The 20,869-nt window shown below is 50.2% G+C and overlaps 3 protein-coding genes across 5 annotated transcripts; 1 reads left to right on the top strand and 2 right to left on the bottom strand.

The window, feature by feature from the left end:
- Positions 1-362: 362 nt before the first annotated feature.
- ARPC5L (actin related protein 2/3 complex subunit 5 like) lies at positions 363-9,398 on the bottom strand. 2 transcript variants are annotated; one of them, XM_084798482.1, is made up of 4 exons: positions 9,107-9,398; positions 3,734-3,806; positions 3,008-3,184; positions 363-1,170 (listed from the first exon to the last, which is right to left on the bottom strand). In XM_084798482.1, exons 1-4 carry the CDS (start codon positions 9,253-9,255, stop codon positions 1,108-1,110), a joined length of 462 nt encoding a protein of 153 aa, XP_084654608.1. In that variant the 5' UTR covers positions 9,256-9,398; the 3' UTR covers positions 363-1,107. The 2 variants fall into 2 exon arrangements, with proteins under 2 accessions (XP_084654608.1, XP_084654609.1); XM_084798483.1 differs by having other exon boundaries at positions 3,734-3,804; positions 9,127-9,265.
- A 4,000-nt stretch (positions 9,399-13,398) lies between these two features.
- RPL35 (ribosomal protein L35) lies at positions 13,399-16,217 on the top strand. The gene is made up of 4 exons (XM_084798485.1): positions 13,399-13,552; positions 13,756-13,892; positions 14,370-14,451; positions 16,032-16,217. Exons 1-4 carry the CDS (start codon positions 13,550-13,552, stop codon positions 16,179-16,181), a joined length of 372 nt encoding a protein of 123 aa, XP_084654611.1. The 5' UTR covers positions 13,399-13,549; the 3' UTR covers positions 16,182-16,217.
- On the bottom strand, positions 16,110-20,593 carry WDR38 (WD repeat domain 38). 2 transcript variants are annotated; one of them, XM_084798481.1, is made up of 10 exons: positions 20,167-20,260; positions 19,232-19,364; positions 18,779-18,899; positions 17,793-17,909; positions 17,605-17,702; positions 17,343-17,423; positions 17,130-17,261; positions 16,899-17,048; positions 16,589-16,636; positions 16,110-16,487 (listed from the first exon to the last, which is right to left on the bottom strand). In XM_084798481.1, exons 3-10 carry the CDS (start codon positions 18,828-18,830, stop codon positions 16,404-16,406), a joined length of 762 nt encoding a protein of 253 aa, XP_084654607.1. In that variant the 5' UTR covers positions 18,831-18,899; positions 19,232-19,364; positions 20,167-20,260; the 3' UTR covers positions 16,110-16,403. The 2 variants fall into 2 exon arrangements, with proteins under 2 accessions (XP_084654607.1, XP_084654606.1); XM_084798480.1 differs by lacking the exon at positions 19,232-19,364 and having other exon boundaries at positions 20,167-20,593.
- Between the last annotated feature and the right edge of the window lie 276 nt (positions 20,594-20,869).

Below are 20,869 nucleotides of genomic sequence, written 5' to 3'. Positions count from 1 at the left end.
TTCAAAAGGAAGCAAGCTCCCCAGATTAGAGATAAATAAATGTGATTTAATGAAGTCTGTAGCCTAGTCTTACCTCTCAAGCATCAGTTCTGCAGAGGATCTAGGAAGGGAAGGGCCTGTGGCACTTTGACCACCAAGCTGTAGGAATATGAATGGGGCCACTACCAACATTTAAGCTGCAGTTATAATGCTCAGGAGCACTTCCTTTATGGCTAATAGCTGACTGGTATTACTGGGTTTAGAGTTTAGTCATGAAAGAAATTTTGTGAAGGCATGACAGAGACTCCTGCAGTACAACAGACCCTACACCAGGAGATAGACTCCAACTGTAATCACACAAACGGATGACTTTTGAAGCCTCAATCATTAAAGGTTTGGCACTTTATTAAATAAGCTCCAAAGTTACATACAAATCAAGAGAGTAAGAAAAATAGACACTCAGCAAAATGCCTCAGTAGAATCCAGCATCACTGGTTTAAAATGTAGCATAGCTGTGGCACCGCCATGCTTGCTTTCTCCCTCCCCAATGGATGGCAGGACAGGGATGCCTGTACCCCTTCCACATCAGCTTGCCAAGCCAAGCTGTCACTCCTTACCATCCCTTTCTTTACCATTTAACATACAGAGAACACACCGAAATGAATAGACTAATAAGCCAAGAGCTTTATTGATGCAGCAGGCACTTTACAATGAACCCAAGAGAGCCTGTCTTCTCTGGAAAGACAGGGTGTCTGTACAAACTCTCAGGTTTTTTCCACTTCAGAACCCAAGCTTTCCTTTTCACCACAAACCTTGGATATGCACCTGCCCAAATAGTCCCTCCCCATTTCAAACAGACAGTGCACACAGGTACACCTGACATAATCTAGCCAGCCAGCCTGGTAGTCAAGTGTCAGTTCTGTTACTCTGTAGATAAAGGCAGACACTCTTATCCTGCAAAGAATTTAGGAAACAAGACAATTTCTCCCTCCACCTCAAAAGTAAAATACATTCCAGCAGGTGTGTCCTGAAGTATTTAGTTGGGAGTTCTAGGAAGATGGTCCACTGTCAGTCCCTTCTTCAGCAGCCTGGGCATCCAAAATTCTTCTCAAGGTAACATGATTTTTTTTAAACAGTCTTTCTTGCTGTAAGAACTCTTATAATGGAGCCTAGTCCTCCTACAGCTAAGGCCTGTGGGGACAGGAAAAGGAAACATGTAAAATGGTACCTGACTGGCCAGAGGGAAGCTTCACTCACCTGGAGAGATGAGGACACTCATTCCCAGACCTCAATCCCACTACGTACAGATTTGCTGCAAAAGATCAAGTTCTAGGAGTCCTAAAGCCAAGGGTCCCAAAATCTGCCAGCCCTTGAAGCAACAGAAGTGGCTTAGGATCACTGTCCCTAAGCACACAACAAAGCCTGGGCTTCCTTGTAACATTCTCATTGCTTCCTGCCTGCCCAAGAAAATGCACGGCAGCCCATGAAGAACTGCCTGCTGACAGACTGATATCAAGTCATCTCACAGTGGTGAAAGAGCCTGGCTATCACACCACCTGACAGTCACTACCAACAGCAAAGATGAGGCTTAAAAGGCTCAGCGCCCTCACCAACAGGAGACCAGAGTCCAACACTTGGCTGGAAAGTGACCTACTAGTAAAAGCAGCATTCTTAAAACTCAATACTGCCAAGGGGTAAAGTTTAGTATGAGGTCCCTTGCCTAACACATACCAGAACCCTAGTTCTGCCTCTAGCATAAGAAACAAAAACAAGCAGGGCATGGTGGTGCACACCTTTAATCTCAGCACTCCAGAGGCAGGCAGATCTACAAGCCAGCCTGGTCTACAAAGGGAGTCCAAAACGGCCAAAGATACACAGACTCTGTCTCAAGGAGGAAAAAAGACCCTCAGGCTTGAGATGTAGTTCAGATAGAGTACCCATCCAGCATATATTAAGCCCAGAATTTTGTTCTTAGCACCATATAAAACACTACTATCTCTACACTAAGTCAGAAGTTCAAGGCCATCACCAGTATTTTGGTTTTTCGAGACAAGGTTTCACTGTGTAGCCGTGCCTTGGACTCCGCTTTATAGACCAGGCTGGCCTCAAACTCACAGTGATCCACCTGCCTCTGCTTCCCAAGTACTGGGATTAAAGGTGTGAGCCACTGCACCCAGTGCTATCCCCAGTTTTAAAAATGAAACAAATTTGAAGCCAACCTGAGCTGTATCAAACTCTTACAAATCTTATGCTGAACCTCTGAACTCTGTTCATCAACAGGGCTTGGGGTGGGGGTTAGTTGATACATGTCTTGGTCCTATATCCTTCAAGTAAAAGACACCCACTACCCCAAAAAAGTTTGTTTTAAGTAAAGGAAAGCCATATTAAATAACTGATTTCTGCCAATTATCCCTTCTAGCAGTGAGACTGACCCTGCATTTCTTTTATTTGTTTTTGTTGTTCTTTTTTAGTTGTTTGTTTTTGGTTCTGGGGGCGGGGAGTGTTTGTTTGTTTGTTTTGCTTTGTTTTTTGAGACAGGATTTCTCTATGTAGCTTTGTCTGTCCTGGACTTCCTTCGTAGACCAGGCTGGCCTCAAACTCACAGAGATCCACCTGCCTCTACCTCCAGAGTGCTGGGATTAAAGGTGTGTGCCACCACACTTGACCCTGGGCCTGCATTTCTAAGATGTCTGCATTCCCTCTTTTCAGAAGCTCTCTTCCACAAGCAATGGAAACATCATGAAGCCCAACCAAGCCCTGTCCTACCTCACCATGCCACCTGCCTCCTGTCTTATATCAAGGGTAGTTCGTCCTGCCTAGCCTAAATCCACAGGTAAAAAAGTAAAACGGTTTGAGTATTTGAAGATCCTCATTAGGTGCTTCCAGGGTGAGATGAATGTTCAGTGTCGCAGCTAAGGCCTGCCATTCCAAATGACCATCAGATGATCCTCTATCTGTTCTGAGTCTGGCCTGCCAGTGTGAACCCCAGGGGAAAGGCAAGCTGCAATGGAGCAATGTAGTCACATACCTTTTCATGCCACTGGAGTAACACGGCACTGCTATTTTCTGTGGGCTTCTCAAACCCTTTATAAATGTACTTCATTAGCAAGTCAATGCCATTTCTGTCCAGTGACTGCACAGCCTGCTCAATTTCACTGCTCTTAAAGTTTGTCAGTACTTTCAGGACTACACCCTGGGCTCGTTCCTACAGAGGAAAAAAAAGTGAGTGAGGCCAGGAGAAACAATCCTAACACTGCTGCAGAAAACAAATAGACAAAACATGGCAGAAACAACAACCTTTTTAAATTCAACTAGGGTAGAATTACATAGATGAGCTCAATTTCTTTGGCTTTTAAGCTTCACTGCATCCCATATTTCTACAAGTAAGTGATTCCACTTACTGCGGAGAGAACATGTAATCTAAGACAGGTAAATATTACTTTCTTTTTGTTGTGTCAGAGATTGAACACAGGGCTGTCCATATGCTAAGCAGCCCCTCCACCACTGAGCTCAGCCCAGCCTCAAGCATCACTGTGATACATCAGCAAGGCCTTAGCCTACAGATTACAAGGTTATCAAGTGACCCACTGCACCAATATCTAGGGAATACCAGGTGGCTTCCGTAGAAAGCAGTGCCCAGTGGCAGCTCACACCCAATGATGCTGAGTTGCTGACCAGGCCCCAGGGAGTTCAGGCTGCTGTCAAAGCCCTGGTCTTGACAACACTGAGCAGAGCTGCAGCACAACCTCCTTACCTTCACAGCTTGATTCTTGGTGTTGATTGGAGAGTTCCGCAAGGCTGCATGGAACGCCCGAAGCATGTCCCCTGTGCATCAAAGCCAGTTAAGGATGGCTAGGCTCAAACATGTCCGTGCTCTCAGTAATGACCTCACTTCTTAAACAGCTCATGAGTAGTCAAAGGGATCTTATCCATACCACCCACTGTCTCCTGCTGGCCTCTTCCAGGCAGGTACACCCTGTTATAGCCTTGACCTTTCCTGAGCCATAGGAAGGAGTGGAGGGCACCCCTGCCAACCTGCAATTTCCTCCTTCCTATCTCCCTGAAGCTTTCTCCTGGGGGGGAGGGGGGGGACTGCCCTCTTTTGTGGTAAAATCTAATAGAGCCTGAAAAGTATCTGCTCAGGACCCCCAAGACCAAGTTCTCAGTGCAAAGGAGATTTATCGGGACGGAGGGCAGGGAATAAGGGACAAAGACAGGAGAGAGAAGATGAGGGAGAAGGGGAAGGGAACAAGAGAAAGGGAACAAGGGTATCCTGGAGGACAAAGGACTGCCTCTGGATAGAGAGGGGACAGACACATAGGAAAATGACGGCTTATAAAGGTAAGATAGGAAACCCAATGTTAGGACGAGGTGTTTGAATTCTAATTGGGCACGTTAACTGAGACAAAGGGGATTCTGATTGCTGGGCTTCAATACTTTGATAGCTGAACCTTGATAGACAGCCTCAAGAGGAAGTGGCCACATAAGGGAATAGACTGGCTAGATTCAGCAATGTAATGTAATGGGTTTTAGCAAGGCAAAGGGAATGGGGGAGAAGGACAAGGCCTGCCAGAGTCCCTTCAGAGCCTACTTGCACATCCTCAGTGCTAGGCACTGTCTACCCTACAGAGTCTTTATGGCAAAACATTCACAAATACAATGGAAGTTCTCACCCTCTCATTCTATTAGGAAAAATTGGTTTTTCGAGACAGGGTTTCTCTGTGTAGCCCTGGCTATCCTGGACTAGCCTTGTAGACCAGGCTGGCCTCAAACTCAGAGATCCGCCTGCCTCTGCCTCCTGAGTGCTGGGATTAAAGGCATGTGCCACAACTACCTGGTAAAGATGTATGTATGTGTATGTATGTATATATGTATGTATGTATATGAGTGCTCTGTCTACATGGCATGTACACCTGCATGCCAGAAGAAGGCATCAGATCCCTGTACAGATGGTTGTGATCTACCATGTGCTTGCTAGGAACTGAACTCAGGACCTCTGGAAGAGCAGACAGTGTTCTTAACCTCTGAGCTATCTCTCCAGCACCACATAACACATCTTAATAGTTTTGTTTTTTGAAGGAGGGTTTCTCTGTATAGTCCAGGCTGTCCCAGAACTCATCTGTAGACCTTGAAGTCAGAAATCTGCCTGTGTCTGCCCCAAGTAATGGAATTAAAGGCATGCACCACTACCACCTGGCCAGACATAAACACATCTTTATTCTTCACTCAGTGCCTCTTATCAAACTACTAAAGAAATCCAGTGTGTCAAGTCTACCTCCCAGGCCAGACCTAGTAGCACATGCCTTTAAATCGTAGCACTGGGGCGGAAGCAGCCAGATTCAAGGCCAACCACAGCTACATAGTTAAAAACTGTCTTGGGGTGAGGGTGGGGGTAGGGGGGTAGTCTATCTTCCAAGTCAGCAAGAACTCACTCTGGGAGCTGGAGAGATGGCTCAGTGGTTAAGAACACTGCCTGCTCTTCCAGAGGTCCTGAGTTCAATTTCCAGCAACTAGCTCACAACCATCTATAATGTGATCTGATGCTGTCTTCTACCCAGCAGGTGTACATGCAGGCAGAACACTGTATACATAATAAATAATAACCCTAACCCTAAAGAGAGAGAGAGAGAGAGAGAGAGAGAGAGAGAACTCACTCTGGCAGACAAAATGAGCTATTTTGCTCCTTTGCCCCAAAAACCTTAGAATACTAAATCCACTTTCAGTGCTGAGTTCTGAATACCCAGCACACAAAAGAAAATTACAATCTAGGTTATGTCCCCAAAGGTTACACCTATTTTAAACTGAATTACATCAGCCAACTTTCATTTCCTCATGTGAAACACTGGCTTAAGCCAAAAAGCTTCAAAAATAGAACAAAGAATGACTCTGCCCAATCAGGTCTTTACTCTTGTCCATGCAGCAATCCCTATGTGTGAACAACTACCTTCTTGTGCAAACCTGAATTCCCCGGTTCCCCAGTGAGTGCCATCTTGAAAAGCTGGTCTATACCACCAGGCAAGTCACTCCCCCACCATGCTGGATCAGACCAACCTTACAGAGTGGACAGGTGCCCACCTCTTTAGTTTTGGATTTCCTTTTCCTCAGGCAAACAAGGACTAGTCCTAATACAGCCAATGACAGTCTTCCACCCCACAACTTCTCTAATTTGATATCCTCCAGCAATAAGCAGTGTTCCAGAGGCTTAACAGTACATGGACTAACAATCATTTCATTCACTAAATGAGTGATGGGGAAGGACAGAAATGATATCGTCTGTAAATATGAAAGGATTATGCTTAGTACTGCCTTAGTAACCACCTGCAGCGTGTCAAGCAACCACTGCGGCCACTGTCAATCAAGGGCCCCAAGGGTAGAATGGAGAGCAGGGAGGAGGGGCATCTCTGTAATCACACAGCATTTACTAAACTAGCCTCCATACCCAGATGGTTTCCATTACTTTCAGAGAACAGGCTGCGGTAAATGAAGAACACTCTAGACTATTCTCAGCCATGGCTCTACAGCCATTCTAAACCAGATGACTCTGATATGGTATGCAGGGTGCTTAGCAGCCTCCCTGGCCTCTACCCCAAACTTTCCAAAACTGTGATAACCAAAATGTCACCAAACATTGTCCAATTTCCTTGGGATGGGATGAAAGAACTACCAAATCCCTCAAAAGCACTACTCTATATCCCTGCTTCAAGGACCACAATCTGTTGCATTGAAAAAGAAAATAAGGTACAATGGTACCTTAAAACCACCAGAGTGGAAGAAAAATCTATCCAGAGTCTTGGATCCAGGACCAGATGCAGTACATTTCACCTTATTCTAAAAATCTTTTGGGACAAAAACCTGACTTCTACCTTACAGACAATGAAACTGAGTCAGAAGGGAAATTAGCTGCCCAAGGTCACAAAGCTACAATGCCAAACTGCCCTTCAAATCCAGCCCCTCTCCACAATCCCTTGCCACTATTATAACATGGACCCAAGCTGTGGAGAACACCTGCTGTGTGTTCAGTGACACTCTCACCAAAGTGGTGAGACCAACAGAGCTGTCTCTATCACTCAAGAAGAAAATGCTGGGGCTAGAGGGATAGCTCAGAGGTTAAGAGCACTGACAGCTCTTCTCAAGGTCCTGAGTTCAATTCCCAGCAACCGTCTGTAATGAGATCTGATGCTGTCTTCTGGCCTGCAGGTGCACATGCAGGCAGAAGGCAGGGCACTGTATCCATAATATATCTTGAAGAAAAAAATTAAAAAAGGTAGGTCATCCAAGGGTACATAGACTCTGTTTCTAAATAAATAGTCCTTTTTAAAGAAGAGAATGCTAGCCGGGCGGTGATAGCACACACCTTTAATCCCAGCACTTGGGAGGCAGAGGCAGGCGGATCGCTGTGAGTTTGAGAGCAGCCTGGTCTACATAGTGAGTCCAGAAGAGTCAAGACTACACAGTGAAACCCTGTCTCAAAAAAAAAAAAAAAAGTGCTAAGGTTGACAGGGTATACGACCTATGAAGGCTAAAGCAGGTTAGAGCCTGCCTATGTGGATGCACAGCCAGCTTCCTCATTCTGCTCTTCTGACAATTCTCAGCAGAGCCCTGAAACCACCTCCTCCTAGCCAACCCCCAAACCTCTGTTCTTCTCTCACATGAGGTTCTGTAGATTGAATGCAATGATTGGCACCTGAAGGGGACTCAATTGCTAGTTCCATCCTCCCCACCTGGGCCTGACATCTGCTAGGGTTTCACTTCTCACGTGCTAACCTCCCATCTCCCAATCCCAAGAGGTATGCTCTCCATGGTAACAAGGCTTCTGACACTACCATGGGTGTAGAAACCACCTTCTCTGAGCAAAGCCAGTGCCTCTAAACTGCCTCAAAAAATACAATCACCACCTGCCTAGTCCTATAACAAGCCCCAGAAGCAGCAACACCAAGGCAGCAGCCGACAGGCCTCAGTTCATCAATATAATTAGGATTCTGGGCCAAATGCATCGTTTCTGGAGCCTTGTCAACAGTACTGCCCATAAGCCGGGCACCATACTAAAAACCAGTCTTCCCTCTAGGGGCCCTCCTCATGACTGCATTTAACCATCTGAATGGTACAGGAAAAACAAGTTTGAAATTTCCACATTTGAAAACACTCATGTTCAGTCTGAAGGAGTTGCTTTAAAGATATATTAGAGGAGCACTACAGAACTCCTCCCAAAAGCAGTAGACCTGATTTCCCAGGCTGAGTCAACTGATTAAACACCCAGAACCTGATTTATATACAGCAAGAGCCTCCAACCCTACCCTGACAAGTGCGGGGGAGGGGTACACCTTCCTGTCAAATCATTTGAATAAAGAAAGAAAAAAAAACCTTCCTGTGAGAATAAGTCAGTTTCCTGTGGTGCTCAAACTGCTAAGAGTCCAAGCCAGCTGTGACAATCACCTCTATTTTTACTCTTCTGTTCTAAACGCTTGTTTTCTTTGACTACGAGCAGTCATTTTCGATCACGGGGAGCCACTTCTACACTGGACACTGTATGTGTTCCTTAGCTCTGAATCACTAGCTTTTTCCATGCTTTCTGCACAAGGCGGTTAATGGAAGAGTCGCAAAGCACTTGTTGAATGTGACTCGGCCTATGGGCCGAAAACCCAAAGTGGTCAGAGTAAAGTGGCGACAGGTGAGAAAAGGCGGCACGCAATATCCCACCTGAGGGCTGGCCCTAAGGCATCACCTTCCCTACCCCCGCCCTCTAGTCTGTCTGCCACCAACCATCCACCCACCTACTTTCACGCTGGGCTGCAATCAGCCCAAGAAAGCCAGTTAAGCGCAGGAGGGCAGTGGCCCTGGCTGGTCAACAATCCAGGGTGGCTCACCTCGGCCCCTCCCGGGGTCCAGCACCCGAGAATGGCCCCGTTTACTTCAAGGAGGGATGGAGGGATACCAAGGCCGATGTATGGCCACCCTAAGGGATGGCCGCGCGGAGGAGTGAGACCGCGCTAGTGAGGAAGGCGTGAGGCCGCCAGCAACGGATCCGGGGAGACTGGGACTGGCAGGAGCCAGCAGAGGGCGGGGAGACAGGGGCTGGGACGATAAGGGTATGAAGGCCCAGCACGGGCCGCCGCGCCGGGAAGGATATTGCCGCAGGAGCCCGTCTACCTCGCTGGGGTCGGGGCCTGGCTCGCCCGCTGCCACCGCCGCCTCTTCCTGCTCGTCTACAAATTTGTTCTCGTCAAATTCGTCGATATCCACTCGGCGGAAGCGCGAGGACAATGTGTTTCGGGCCATAGCGGGAGCTCGGCGGCCTTCCAGCCGGCTCGGCTTCGCTCCGTACCGGCTTCCCTGCTAACCGGCTCCGCTCGGGGGCGGGAAGCGGCTACCCCGCACCTCCTCCCCTCCTCCGCGCGCAGTCGTCGTCACACGCCCACTTCCGGGCTACGCCGGAACCGGAAGCTTCTTAGGGCGGGGCCCCGTGAGGGACCGTGGATCGCCGGTGGGGTTCGGTCCTGCGGGCGTTACTACGTCCTCCTCCCAGAAACCGCCCTGCGGGCATAGACAGAGCCTCGGTCGGCTTCAGAAGAAATCTTTGGGCTGAGTGATGAGTGGGAGTGAAGCACAGTGCCCTACCTCCCAACCTCGAACGCGAACCGCACTGATCCACAAATCATTTCTTTGCTAAAGGAGTGATGGGCTTTAAAGACGTTAATGTGTAACCCAGGGGCTGAAAGGACGCTTAATGAGAGCTTTGAGAATGTACATCCGGTCGCTCCGGAAAAAAAGAGGCGATTCCATGGCCACCTGTACTCCTGAAGGCCAATCCTGACTGAAGAGGCCAATTTTAGGAAGTGAACGCTGCAGAATTCCCAGGATCTGGTGGGAGGAAGGCGGCTTCTAGGACGTTTGGGATGCTTGTTTCTCTTATTTCAACCGTAGGCTAAAATGGATCTTTTCTGTAATTATATGAGAACTTTTTACTACATTTCACGTCATAAAACTCTAAAGCAAAAACCAGTAGGTGAAACAGGGTTTGCTTTGCCCGACTGAAGCAACTCAACCTTGGCATGCTAAAGGCAGGTTCCCATATGGGGGCAGGTAGATGCTGAATAAATAAAAGTCTGAGATCCTGTAAGTAGTCAAAACAAACCCACCTGTATTCCTGCCCATACCTTATAAGAAATATGGGACGCAAACAAGTCACAAGATAACAGAAATTCATATCCCCAGAACATTTTTTTAAATATTTTACTTATGTGAGTATTTTGCCAGCAAGTATTTCTGTGCAGCATGTGGGTGTATTGCCTGCTGGAGGCCAAAGGAGGGCGTGGGATCCTTTTGGAACTGCGGTTATACAGATGGTTGCAAGCCACCTGTCATGGGTATTGTGGGATGGAACCACAGGTCCTCTGGAAAAGCAACCAGTTCTCTTACCTTCCGAACCATCTTTCCAGTCCCTCCCCTAGAACATCCTGATCAGAAGATGAGAAATAAGAGTTCAACAGGGAAATAGCCTCAAATCTAGTGAATGAAATAATGTTCTAGCTCATGTTCATGGACATCCATCAGTCAGATAGGATTTTAAACCCATGATATGAAATCTGATATGGCAATGCACCCCTGTAATCATGATCCTCAGGAAACTAAGCCAGGAGGCTCAAAAGTCTGCATTTAGTGAGACCCGGCCTCAAAAAAAATCACAGGCTAGAGAGATGGCTCAGTGTTTAATGAGAGTTCCTGCTGTACCAAAAAAGAAAAAAAACAAGGGGGGGGGGGGTGTTGACTGTCCCACACTTTTAATCCCAGCACTTGGGAGGCAGAGGCAGCAGGCAGATCTCTTGAGTTCAAGGCCAGCCTGTTCTACAAAGTGAGTTCTAGGACAGCCAAGGCTACAGAGAGAAACCATCTCAAAGGGAAAAAGGAAAAACAAAACAAACAAACAAAAAACCTCTAGCAGCTGTATTAAAAACAGCTCAGTCATCAAGGATTGGAGGCACACACCTTTAATCCCAGCACTCAAGGGGCAAGCAGGCAGATTTCTGTAAGCCCGCCTGATCTACAAAGTATATCAGAACAGCCAGGGCTACATAGCAAGACCTTGGTTTTATGGGGTGTGTGTTTGTTTGTTTGTTTTTAATGCTGGAGAGATGGCTCAGTGGCTGCTCTTCCAGAGGTCCTGAGTTCCAGAGGTCCTGAGTTCGATTCCCAGCACCCATAGGGTAGCTCACGACCATCTGTAATAGAATCTAATTCCCTCTTCTGGTGTGCATGACAGAGCACTAACATATAAAGTAAATCTTAGCAAGCCAGCCAGCCAGGCAGAGGCAGGTGGATCGCTGTGAGTTTGAGGCCAGCCTGGTCTACAAGGCAAGTCTAGGACATCCAGAGCTATTACACTGAGTTAGGCCTTAATCCCAGCACTTGGGAGGCAGAGGAAGGTGGAGCTCTGAGTTCGAGGCCAGCTTGGTCTACAGAGCAAGTTCCAGGACAGCCAGAGCTATTACACAGAGAAACCTTGCCTTGAAAAAACAAAAAAACAAACAAACAAACAAACAAAAACCCACATAAACCTTTGAAAAAAATAAATACAGGAGTAAGCTGTAGGCAATACTAGCACAGGCCAGGAAGGTACCCAAAAAAGGTACTAGGAACATATCAGATGTTTTCAGATAAAGCATGTGCTGTTAGATGGGACATGTAATATAAACAAGCAGATAAGTTCAAAGAGGCAGGTCTAGGAATGCAGCCCAATACACTGAAAATTCCAAAATTCTGGGCTTAGTCCTGGCGCCATAAAAATCTTCCAAAAGTATGCATAATCACAACTAGTAGAAACCTGAGCATCTGGCAAGTTGCACCTTTAGACTTGCATTTAAAACTAATCCACACTTTCTGCTCATTTCTCTCTATTCCTTGACTTCACAGTGGTCTGGGACAAGCAAGGCCCATTAATTCCAACCAGGTTCCACACCCTGGGCCTGGAAGCAGAAAACCAACTAAGTGGTTCTGCCCTCAAGAGACCTTCCAGACTGGCTCCAGAAACAGGCACATGAACACTGCTTAACTCAGTTTAGTAGTTCAGAGCACTGTACAGAGCACTTGGAATACAAGGGTAGGCTGCTACTGTTAGGGATAGGAAATTACTAAAAACCTTCTGAGTCCCTGTTTGTTCTGCAATCTAGACCAGCATTGTGTACTGAACAGAAGAGAAACTGCTGCAGAGGGCAGCTGCTGACTGGAGCTTGGCAAAGAAAGAGCTTCAAATCGGTCCATTCGAAACCTAACAGTTCTAGTCTGCGTTGATCCGTCCCTAGATGCTGGCGGTCTGTAGGGGGCTGCGGACGAAGGGCCGTTGTCCACTTAAACCAAGTTAATACCAATGATTCTTTGCTCGATCTTTACATATCAGGTCTTGGCTGGGAGCTTTGAGGGCTATTAGCTTAGTCCCGTCCCCCCCTTCCCCCCCCCTCCCCCCCCCCTTCCCCCAAAAGACACAGGGACCAAGGATGGTTAGGGACTTACCAAGATACCAATTAGCAGCTAACAATAAAACAAGAATCTGATTTTGTTTTGGAATTATTTTTATTTATTCATGTACTGGTGCTGGGGATTGAACCCAGAGCTTTGTGCATGCCAGACAAACACAGCCATGGAACCAAACTCCCAACCCCTGGTTTTCGAGTCTTTTAATACAGTCTCGATCTCAATAACACACCCCAGGCTGTAGTGGAGGCTTGAACAAGACTGTCCTTTTCCACTACCTGAGAGCTGGAGTCACAGAATTGTGACACCGTGCTCAGGCCTAGAGCAAACCCAAAATGTCTAGGGAGGCAATTTGTCTCCAGCAGTTCTGGCTGCAAATTGACTCTACTGCCATCCTTGAAACTGTTACTTACCTTTCCCTGGTGGTGGCGCACTTTCGCCGCTAGACTCCAGTACTCAGCAAGGCTTCCAGATCAGCCCAGGAGCTATATGGAAAGCTTGTATTTAAACAAAAACAAAACAAAAAAACTGGACTAGCGAGATGTTTCAGCAGAAACACACACACACACACACACACACAGAGAGAGAGAGAGAGAGAGAGAGAGAGAGAGAGAGAGAGAGAGAGAGAGAGAGAGAGAGAGAGAGAGCAACCTGTAATCTCAGCCTTGGGAAGGAAGGTTCCGCTACAGCCATGGATTTACAGTGAGACTCTTGTCTCAAACTTTGAAATAAATAACGCACTCACACCTCACGCCCTCCGCACCCCAGACCACCCGCGCGGCTAGCTCAGAGCTCCACAAGCCAGAGAAGCTCAGGCTTCCCGAACAAACAACTGAACTAAAGAACTCTTCGCCATCTCGGGTAAGTGGTGCTCACCCCGCGACTCAGTTTCCGCCGACGCGTTGCTTAGAGACAAGCCAATCTGGACAGGGCAGGGTACCCCGGAAGGGGAGGGCACCACCGCTGCGCACAGAGGCGGGGCCGGCCTCCCACGCCGCGACGCTACTGGCCGAGCTCCGCGCTACCCGGCAGTAGTTGCAGAAGCCGGCCCCGCCCCTTCCTCTTTCTCTCGTACCTGGCGGCCCCCGCGGTGAGCAGCGCAGCCATGGTGAGGCTACGGGAATCGGGTTCCATCGGGCGCGGGGGGACACGTGGGGACGGCGGAGCAGGGCGCGGGGCGGGCGTCGGGGAGCCGGGGAGCAGCCGGGACCTGCGGCTTGGCTCTGGATGGTTGTGGCGGGTCCGGGCCGGTCGGCCCCGGAGGACACGGGAACTCGCGCTTAGTGACCCACAGAGACTCTTGTCGCGCAGGCCAAGATTAAGGCTCGGGACCTGCGCGGCAAGAAGAAGGAGGAGCTGCTGAAACAACTGGACGATCTGAAGGTGGAGCTGTCTCAGCTTCGGGTCGCTAAGGTGACCGGCGGCGCCGCATCCAAGCTCTCCAAGATGTAAGTGGCACTTGAGGGCCCACCTGGGGGTAATCACACGTCCCCGCCTTAGCCCCTCGCGCCCAGATCGTCCTTGGCCAACGACTGTGGTGAAAGAACTGGACTTTACGCACGGCTTGTCCTGGGGCTTAGAGGCGCATGTGAAGGGACCAGGGAGACTTGCAGACACACCCTGGGTTCTTGATGGATGCGTCCAGTATTCCGCCCCCAGAACTTCGAGACCCGAGTGCTGGAATTTAAAGGCGTGTGCCACCACTCGTGGCAACTCTTCTGAGTCTCCATTTCTCCAGCATATGATTCCTTAAGCTGGACTAGTTAACACTTCAAGGCGTGGCCTGAGTTTAAATCTCCAGACACGTGTCCCTGGGGAGCCTGGTGACAAACTTGTCTTTACCTCCAGGGCTGTCCCTCCTAAGTGAGGGACTTGGGTTGAGTGCTATGTGCCTTCCCAGTCTTCACTGCCGTGTGTTTTTACAGACGAGTCGTCCGCAAATCCATTGCCCGCGTCCTCACTGTCATTAACCAGACTCAAAAAGAAAACCTCAGGAAATTCTACAAGGTGAGCACTGTCCAGTAACTGCTGTGGAGAGGTTCTGGCATATATGGCACTGGAGGGTTAGGCCCTCAAGAGACTCCCATTTGTGAGTTTGCCCAGTTGTCATCGGTGAGACTGGGTTTTCACCCAGCGTTCTCAGCTGTGTGGTAGTGGTTGGGGGGGAGGGGGTGGCTTTGCTCTAAGAGGGAACTGGAACACTAGTGTGAGGTAAAGCTAGCTGTTCAGTGTTGCCTCCCTGTCATAGTGTATCCATCTCACAGCCAAGACCCTGCTTGGAGAGGTTGTGTTGCCCAGGGTCCCCACAGTAGGGAAACTGGGGGCCCAATAGCCTCTCTCAGAACCGTGTCCTTAGAGTTAGTGCAGAGGCAAGGTGAGGCTGCAAATTTACATCTTACTAGGAATTGGCTCCTGTGGCCAGGGCAACAGTCTCCAGAAGGCTTAATTGTTGGGGGTTGACTGCTCACTGTCCTTAGGGGCCCCTCACGTCAGGGAATTTTGGGCTCGGGCGGGTGTGGGGTGTCTCAGTCTCTTGAGTCTGGAGCCTGGGCACCTGTCAGGGAACTGAGTGTGGGCCTTACCAAACCCCTCTGCAATGGAACTTGTGTGGAATTTTTTGTGCTTCCCCGTGACTGCTGGCACGTGTGGCTTTTCAACATTGACTGTAGTATGTGTGACTGAAGACCCAGTCTTTTTATTTAGGTAGCGCTTGAGGCTTAAAGCGTGGGGTCTAACACACAGGACAAGTGAGTAAACCAGCACTGGGCTACCTCTGGGCCTCAATGAATCAGGTTAGGAATTCTGGGTTGTTTGAAAACAGGGTCTTTGTAGACAAAACTCAGCAGAGGCCCACCACCTCTCTAGGTGCCTTGCCCACCCTGTTTTAGAATGAATGGTTTCTGTGTGGGCAGCAGTAGCCACTCACAGAAAACCTGGTTACGGGTTCTTTTTTGGTTCTTTAGCTTTGGTTTTCTGAGCCAGGGTTTCTTTGTACAGCCATAGTTGAACTCTCCTAGACCAAGCTAGCCTTGAACTCACAGAGATCCAGTTGCCTCTGCTTCCTGAGTTCCTGGATTAAAAGCATGAACTACCACACCTAGCTCCTGGTTACCCTTTCCCACCCCCACCCCCCCAGACAGGGTTCTCTGTTCAACTCTGTCCTGGACTCACTTTGTAGACCAGGCTGACCTTGAACTCACAGGAATCCGTCTGCCTCCCGAGTGCTGGGGATTAAAGGTGTGTGCCACCACACCTGGCTTTATGCATGCCTTGCTCGGCTGCTGAGGAGCTTGCTTTGGGGGTTACCACCTCTCAAAATTCTTGGTGGTGGGGGCTTCTGCCCCTCTGCATGTTAAGGGCCTAACTCATAGGACCCGGTCCATGGGGGTCTAAGGGACTGTCTTACAGCTCAGGGTTTTACCTCTAGTGTCATGGTGACCGTGGCCAAGCCTTCTTCCTGAGGTTTAGCCCTCAGTGTGCAGAGACTATGCCTGCCAGCCTCTGGTTCCTTACTGTGAGCATCTAGCTCGGGGTGCCCTACAAATTGCTCAGAGGTGCTCAGATGCACCCTGTCATCTCTATTCCAGGGCAAGAAGTACAAGCCTCTGGACCTGCGGCCTAAGAAGACCAGAGCCATGCGCCGCCGGCTCACCAAGCACGAGGAGAAGCTGAAGACCAAGAAGCAGCAGCGGAAAGAGCGGCTGTACCCACTGCGCAAGTATGCAGTCAAGGCCTGAGGTGGCAACGACAATAAAGTACAAGACTTGACTGGCTTTCTGCTTTGTGTTTTACCTGGGGCCAGTGGGAAAGGGGTGGGGGGCCCTACAGCAGGTGCCGGCCTTGTCATGGGGCAGGATAGGGTAGTCCCTGTGGTAGAGATCAGTGGCTGCTTTTTTGGTACTTTAGGCCTGTGGTAAGCTACAGGGAAGAGCATCTTGAGACTTTGAGCAGGAGACTTGTCATCTTGTCGCATCAGCAGCCCCTGACACTAAGAGTTTGCCATCTGGGGTGAAAACACAGGCGTGGGCCACATCCATCAAACCCTGTCAGTGACACAGCATCAAAATCAAAATTAGTGGGGGGTCCTGGTACTAGGCCCCTGCAGGGGTGGGGGCGGAGCTCTGCACTGATCCCAGTGCCTTACCTTTAGCGTCTCCAGGCATTCCCCTGTGTTGCAGTCCCAGACTTTGACCTGGAAGTAAAGACAGTCGAGGTGGGAGGGAGATATTAGTGTGCTCTGAGGCCAGGCATGGTATGGGTCTATCTGCAGGCAAGGTTGAAAGTGCTGCAAAATCTCTGGCACAGAAATGTGAAGAGGTCACAGGTGTGGGGCAGCCTGGTCCCTTGTGCTGGCCTTTAGGTCATCAGAGGTCAGTATGTGCTATGCATGGACATTTCTAGTACAGTTGGAACCTCTGGGAAGGTGAAGCTGAGGTTTGGATGGAGGGGCTTACCGTATGGGAGTAACCGCCACTGGCCAGCCTTAGCTCATCAGGAGAAAAGGCTAGACTCTTCACCCAGGTGGTATGGCCCTTGAGCTGGAAAAGCAGGCTGCTGGTTGTGGGCCTCCAGATGCGGATGGTCTTGTCCCAGGAGCCAGATGCCTAAACATACATCCCTTAGCTCAGTGAATCCCACGATGGCCTGCACCCTCAAGGGTCTCAGAGCAAATGAGCCCAGCTTACCAAGAGGCCAGATGCCGAGTAGCACAGGCAGCTGATGTTGCCTTTGTGGCCGTCCAACTCCTTGTAAGAGACAATGGGGCTTCCCACCCGCAGGTCCCAGATGTGCATAGTTGAGTCCCAGGAACCAGTGGCCTGTGGGCAGTAATAAATAGTATGAATCTGTTCCATCACTCCGGTGGCCACTGATGCAGGGTGTGTCAGGGTAAGGCTCACCAAAGAGTCCCCTGTAGGGGAGAAGTCGCTGCTCTGTACGGAATCACGATGCCCCGCCAAGATGCGCAGACTGTGGCCAGACTGTAGAGAGAACCTGGCTGCAGAGGTGGAGGAGGCCAGGTGCTCCCTACGTGACTACTGGCCTAAGGCTTCCTGGGCCTTGCCACAGCAGGAGGGAAGAGTACAGGCTGGACCCTGATTGGGTGTGGGGAGTAGGGAAACCCAGAGCACACACCTCCCACCCAGGCCCCTATGCTCATACCTTCACCTCCCAGAGAATCACCTTCTTGTCCCAGCCACCCGATGCCAGCTGCTTTGAGTCAGGACTGAAGCTGACTGTCTCCACGCTCCGCTGGTGACCTGCAGACACCATCCCAAAGGTGGGAAAGAAGACAGGACACAGTCCACAAAGTAACCAGACTGTCCCTTGGCCAAGCCCCGACTACTTACCTTTCAGCACATGTAGACACTTGGATCTTGCCACGTCCCACAGGCGGATAGTGCGGTCACAGGAGGAGCTGGCAACAAGGCGGCCATCAGGAGAGAAGCGACAGAACTTCACTGGGCCTGAGGCAGAGAACACGTGGCATTGTCCTGCCCTCGCAGTCCAGATTTGTCATCTGCACTTCTGGCCATGGGGGCCTGGCCTGAGCTGGGCCCAGCAGGAATACGTGATCCCAATTTGCCCATCTTAGGGGTCATCATCAAATCCACGTCCCTCCTAGGCCTAACCTGTCTTAGGTGTTAATCACCCTGTACCGTCATTGCCTTGTTTGTCTTCAACAGGTCAGGCACCTTCCTTGCATGGGTTTATCTATCCCAGGACAATGGTTTGAGGAAACAGAAGTCTTGACGAGTTCACATGGGCAGCATGTGACCTTGCAGGCTTGAGGCTGATTTATCCCACTCTGGGTAAGCACCTAGAGAGGTCAGAGTGCATGCCGAGGGATGGAGGGTGGAAAGGGGCGTTTCATGTGGCAGCTCTGTCAGAACTCCTGGGGAACCACCCAATGTGAGTATCTGTACCACTGGACTATGCATCTAGGGTTTAAGAGAGAACATTTGAGCCTGGCGTGGTGGCACACGCCTTTAATCCCAGCACTTGGGAGGCAGGAGCAGGCGGATCACTGTGAGTTCGAGGCCAGCCTGGTTTACAAAGCGAGTCCAGGACAGCCGAGGCTACACAGAGAGACCCTGTCTCGAAAAACCAAAAAAAAAAAAAAAAAAAAGAAGAAGAAGAAGAAAGAAAGAATATTTGAGTTCAAATCTTAGAGCAAGCGCTCTGACCCCTGGTTTAGTGTCTCCCTACCTCAGCAGCCCCTCCCTGCCAGACTATTGCTCCAACCCTCTCCCTGAAAGGTATGGGTCATCCTGGGAGGCTCCAAATGTCAGCACAGAGCCCTACAGGTCTCTCCAGTCGGGTGGCTGAGCCCCACCTCTGTGGCCTGCCAGTCTCCACAGCAGCCGCCTACTCTTCGTCTGCCACATATACACACAGCCATCATCAGAGGCTGTGAGCAGGGTCTCGCCATCAGGGGAGAAAGCAGAGCAGTTGACCTGGAAGCACAGGGCAAAACTGGTTCCACGCCTGCCGGGAGTCATCTGTCCCCTCAGTTGTAAAGATCCCTAACCTGATCTTGGGTGGGGCATAACCGCCGCGGCCTTGCCAACCTACGGTGGAACCCAAAGCCTAAAGCAAGTTCTGGGTCAAGAATTGACAAGTTCAAAGTCACTGAACTTGGATTGCGTCCAAGCTGGCCATAACGGTGCACACTTTTGATCCCAGCACCAGGGAAGGCAGAGGCAGGAGGATTGCCTGACGTATGAGGCCAGCCTGATGCTGCCTCAATAGACACAGCTGATCTGTAAGAGTTTGAGGCCTGCTTTACCTAAAAAGTTCCTGGCCAGGCTGGGCGGTGGTGGTGCACGCCTTTAATCCCAGCACTTGGGAGGCAGAGGCAGGCGATCTCCATGAGTTCGAGACCAGCATGGACTACAGAGTGAGTTCCAGGACAGCCAGAGCTGTTAACACAGAGAAAACCTGTTAGGGGGTGGGGGGAGTTCCTGGCCAAACAACTACACAACTACATTTCTCTGTGTAGTTGCCCTAGAACTCTGTAGACCAGGCTGGCCTTGAATTCAGAGATCCACCTGCCTCTGCCTTCCGAGTATGTGAATTAAAGGTGTGCCAACGCCAGGCTGAGAAAGAAAAAAGCCATTTGCGCCTGTATCCCCGCACTAGAGGAAGAAGCAAGCAGGCCAGCCTGGTCTACACAGTGAATCCCACGACAGTCAGAACCACATAATGAAATCTTGTCTCAAATGAAAAAGAGGAGCTGGAGAGATGGTTCAGCAGTTAGGGTCACCGACTGGGTTAAAAATCCCAGCACCAAGCCGGGCGGTGGTGGCGCACGCCTTTAATCCCAGCACTTGGGAGGCAGAGGCAGGCGTATAGCTGTGAGTTCGAGGCCAGCCTGGTCTACAAACTGAGTCTAGGACAGCCAAAACTACACAGAGAAACCCTGTCTCGAAAAAAAAAAACATCCCAGCACCCAGCCGGGCGTGGCGGCGCTTGCCTTTAATCCTAGCACTCCGCAGGAGGCAGAGGCAGGCAGATACCTGTGAGTTCAAGGCCAACCTGGTCTACAAAGTGAGTTCAGGACAGCCAGGGCTACACAGAGAAACTCTGTCTGGAAAAAGCAAAAACAAAAACAAAATCCCAGCACCCACACAGCAGATCACAACTGTCTGCAACTCCAATACTTGACACTCAGAGACCTGGAAAAGACCCCCACCAAGCTTTCATAGACTTCGGGGGCCTCACCTCCCCGCGATGTTGACCAAAGAACCTCACTCTGCCCACGGCCAACTTTGTTGGGCCCTTGATGTTCATGGGCGCCCGCCGCTGGAACAGGCAGGCTCCCTCCTAAGCGGGCACCGGTCCTGTCGGAGGGGCCTGGGTTAGGGATAGGGTGGGAAGGGGAAGGGGAAACTGTGTACAAGCAGTCTCCATGGTAATAGGGCGTGGCGCGCAGCCGCAGTTGAAGGAGTCTGAGACGCCTCTGTGGAAGGACTTAGAGCAAGAGAGCTTCTAGATTACAGAAAGTGGGGCTGCTGTGGGTAGGTAGGGCTGCAGGAGGCAGCAGAAAGGATCTTCCAACCCGAGGACCGCCCTGCCCGCCAGCTCCGGAGCCCCTCTGGCTGTGGAGCAAGACGGAATGGCCTCTAGAGGGCGCGCCAACCCCGCTCACCCGGACACCAGCTGCACCGCCCCCATGGACTGCATCCACAAGCACAGCAGGCTTTACCGCTGGACAACCCGTAGTTGAGTCAAACATGTGAGAGCCTAGCACGTGGTAGCACCCACGAGGAGCCAGCCTTCTGGCCAGGAGTGGCTGGCTGGCCCTGGGGTTGGGGACAACGTCCACCTATACACTCCCGGGTGCGAGGGGCAGGAGGCTGGGTGTGCTTGTGCAGGGCATGAAAAAGTTAATGTCAGTCTTGGCTAACTTTCCCTAGTGTGCCAG

Source organism: Acomys minous, assembly GCF_964271855.1.
Source record: "Acomys minous genome assembly, chromosome: 10".
Classification (NCBI taxonomy): domain Eukaryota; kingdom Metazoa; phylum Chordata; class Mammalia; order Rodentia; family Muridae; genus Acomys; species Acomys minous.
The sequence above is the reverse complement of the archived record's forward strand: the minus strand, read 5'-3'. Positions and strand labels throughout refer to the sequence as shown.

Coding starts and splice junctions, on each gene's coding strand:
- ARPC5L (XM_084798482.1), bottom strand. CDS start 9,255: ATGGCCCGAAACACATTGTCCTCGCGCTTCCGCCGAGTGGATATCGAC. Junction 3,185..3,733: donor CCAAGAATCAAGCTGTGAAG/GTAAGGAGGTTG, acceptor TTTCCTCTGTAG/GAACGAGCCCAGGGTGTAGT. Junction 1,171..3,007: donor TACTCCAGTGGCATGAAAAG/GTATGTGACTAC, acceptor CTGTCCCCACAG/GCCTTAGCTGTAGGAGGACT.
- RPL35 (XM_084798485.1), top strand. Junction 13,893..14,369: donor GCATCCAAGCTCTCCAAGAT/GTAAGTGGCACT, acceptor GTGTTTTTACAG/ACGAGTCGTCCGCAAATCCA. Junction 14,452..16,031: donor ACCTCAGGAAATTCTACAAG/GTGAGCACTGTC, acceptor TCTCTATTCCAG/GGCAAGAAGTACAAGCCTCT.
- WDR38 (XM_084798480.1), bottom strand. CDS start 20,235: ATGAACATCAAGGGCCCAACAAAGTTGGCCGTGGGCAGAGTGAGGTTC. Junction 17,262..17,342: donor CCCCTACAGGGGACTCTTTG/GTGAGCCTTACC, acceptor TACTGCCCACAG/GCCACTGGTTCCTGGGACTC. Junction 16,488..16,588: donor AATGCCTGGAGACGCTAAAG/GTAAGGCACTGG, acceptor TGTCACTGACAG/GGTTTGATGGATGTGGCCCA.